Genomic DNA, 2,500 nt, shown 5'->3' on the forward strand with positions numbered 1-2,500 from the left:
GTTATAATAGCGATCCGCCGTTATAATAGCGATCCGCCGTTATAATAGCGATCCGCCGTTATAATAGCGATCCGCCGTTATAATAGCGATCCGCCGTTATAATAGCGATCCGCCGTTATAATAGCAATCCGCCGATCCGCCGTTATAATAGCGATCCGCCGTTATAATAGCGATCCGCCGTTATAATAGCGATCCGGCGTTATAATAGCGATCCGGCGTTATAATAGCGATCCGCCGTTATAATAGCGATCCGGCGTTATAATAGCGATCCGGCGTTATAATAGCGATCCGCCGTTATAATAGCGATCCGCCGTTATAATAGCGATCCGCCGTTATAATAGCGATCCGCCGTTATAATAGCGATCCGCCGTTATAATAGCGATCCGCCGTTATAATAGCAATCCGCCGTTATAATAGCGATCCGCCGTTATAATAGCAATCCGGCGTTATAATAGCGATCCGCCGTTATAATAGCGATCCGCCGTTATAATAGCAATCCGCCGTTATAATAGCGATCCGCCGTTATAATAGCGATCCGGCGTTATAATAGCGATCCGGCGTTATAATAGCGATCCGCCGTTATAATAGCGATCCGCCGTTATAATAGCGATCCGCCGTTATAATAGCAATCCGCCGTTATAATAGCGATCCGCCGTTATAATATCAATCCGCCGTTATAATAGCGATCCGGCGTTATAATAGCGATCCGCCGTTATAATAGCGATCCGCCGTTATAATAGCAATCCGCCGTTATAATAGCAATCCGCCGTTATAATAGCGATCCGGCGTTATAATAGCGATCCGCCGTTATAATAGCGATCCGCCGTTATAATATCAATCCGCCGTTATAATAGCGATCCGGCGTTATAATAGCGATCCGCCGTTATAATAGCGATCCGCCGTTATAATATCAATCCGCCGTTATAATAGCGATCCGCCGTTATAATAGCGATCCGCCGTTATAATATCAATCCGCCGTTATAATAGCGATCCGCCGTTATAATAGCAATCCGGCGTTATAATAGCGATCCGCCGTTATAATAGCGATCCGCCGTTATAATAGCAATCCGCCGTTATAATAGCGATCCGCCGTTATAATAGCGATCCGGCGTTATAATAGCGATCCGCCGTTATAATAGCGATCCGCCGTTATAATAGCGATCCGCCGTTATAATAGCAATCCGCCGTTATAATAGCGATCCGCCGTTATAATATCAATCCGCCGTTATAATAGCGATCCGGCGTTATAATAGCGATCCGCCGTTATAATAGCGATCCGCCGTTATAATAGCAATCCGCCGTTATAATAGCAATCCGCCGTTATAATAGCGATCCGGCGTTATAATAGCGATCCGCCGTTATAATAGCGATCCGCCGTTATAATATCAATCCGCCGTTATAATAGCGATCCGGCGTTATAATAGCGATCCGCCGTTATAATAGCGATCCGCCGTTATAATATCAATCCGCCGTTATAATAGCGATCCGCCGTTATAATAGCGATCCGCCGTTATAATATCAATCCGCCGTTATAATAGCGATCCGCCGTTATAATAGCAATCCGCCGTTATAATAGCAATCCGCCGTTATAATAGCAATCCGCCGTGGAACAAGCGCGCCGGCTCTTAAAGGGAATGTGAGAGGACGCTCTGATTGGTTTATTTCATGTTACGCCCAAACCACACCTATGATTAATGAAGCGACTTCAGAACAACACATAGATTTGCGTCGGCGCAAGAGTCGTTTATCCCGCCGGTATAATAGCAACAGCGCCGGGATCCGCCCACAGAGTTACTAGCGTTTCGCGTTTGATACTTGCGTTTCAGAGCGTTACAATAGGGCCCCATAAATATTATAATCAATGCATTTTTCATGATCTAATCAGTGTATTGAGTGCAGTCTAACTAGTTAGGTTTAGGGGTCGGGTTAGTGTGTGTGTGTGTGTGTGTGTGTGTGTGTGTGTGTGTGTGTGTGTGTGTGTGTGTGTGTGTGTGTGTGTGTGTGTGTGTGTGAGTGTGTGTGAGTGTGTTATAATCAGTGTATAGAGTACTGACCTCATCCAGATGTTTCCTCAGGTGTGGGTCAGCGTGTGAGGATGATGATGATGATGTCTGGTAACTCGTCTAACGCGTCTCAGCTGGCCTGGACTCCTCCCTCCTTCACTCCCGCGGCTCAGGCTCGAGTAGCGGCGACCATGATCCTCTTCGTCTTCGCCGCGCTCAGTAACCTAGCGCTCTTCATCAGTGTGTGTCGCGGCCGGCGTCTGGCGTCTCACCTTCGACCCCTCGTCCTCAGCCTGGCGGCGGCCGACCTCTTGATGACCTTCGTGGTGATGCCGCTGGACGTGGTGTGGAACGTGACGGTGCAGTGGCTCGCGGGCGACGGCGTGTGTAAGATCATGTGTTTCCTGAAGCTGTTCGCCATGCAGACCTCAGCGTTCGTGCTCGTGGTCATCAGTGTGGACCGACACCAGGCCATCCTGCGCCCGCTCGACTCGCTC

General features: G+C 48.4%; 2 protein-coding genes across 2 annotated transcripts in view; both read left to right on the top strand.

Annotated features, from left to right (window-relative positions):
* The window catches only part of ttc24 (tetratricopeptide repeat domain 24), a gene marked incomplete at its 3' end in the record, with an annotated part of 14,539 nt that extends 12,446 nt beyond the window's left edge, over window positions 1-2,093 (top strand). The window contains exon 12 of the mRNA XM_079626778.1: window positions 2,087-2,093. Coding sequence (XP_079482904.1) covers window positions 2,087-2,093 — 7 coding nt within the window. The remainder of the gene's footprint in view (window positions 1-2,086) is intronic.
* Window positions 2,068-2,500, top strand: part of gnrhr3 (gonadotropin releasing hormone receptor 3) — an 11,537-nt gene continuing 11,104 nt past the window's right edge. The window contains exon 1 of the mRNA XM_079626570.1: window positions 2,068-2,500. This exon is cut by the window's right edge and continues 72 nt beyond it. Within this exon, the coding sequence (XP_079482696.1) occupies window positions 2,096-2,500 (405 nt within the window). The 5' untranslated portion in view covers window positions 2,068-2,095.

Source organism: Phoxinus phoxinus (genome assembly GCF_949152265.1).
Source record: "Phoxinus phoxinus genome assembly, chromosome: 10".
Taxonomy (NCBI): Eukaryota; Metazoa; Chordata; class Actinopteri; order Cypriniformes; family Leuciscidae; genus Phoxinus; species Phoxinus phoxinus.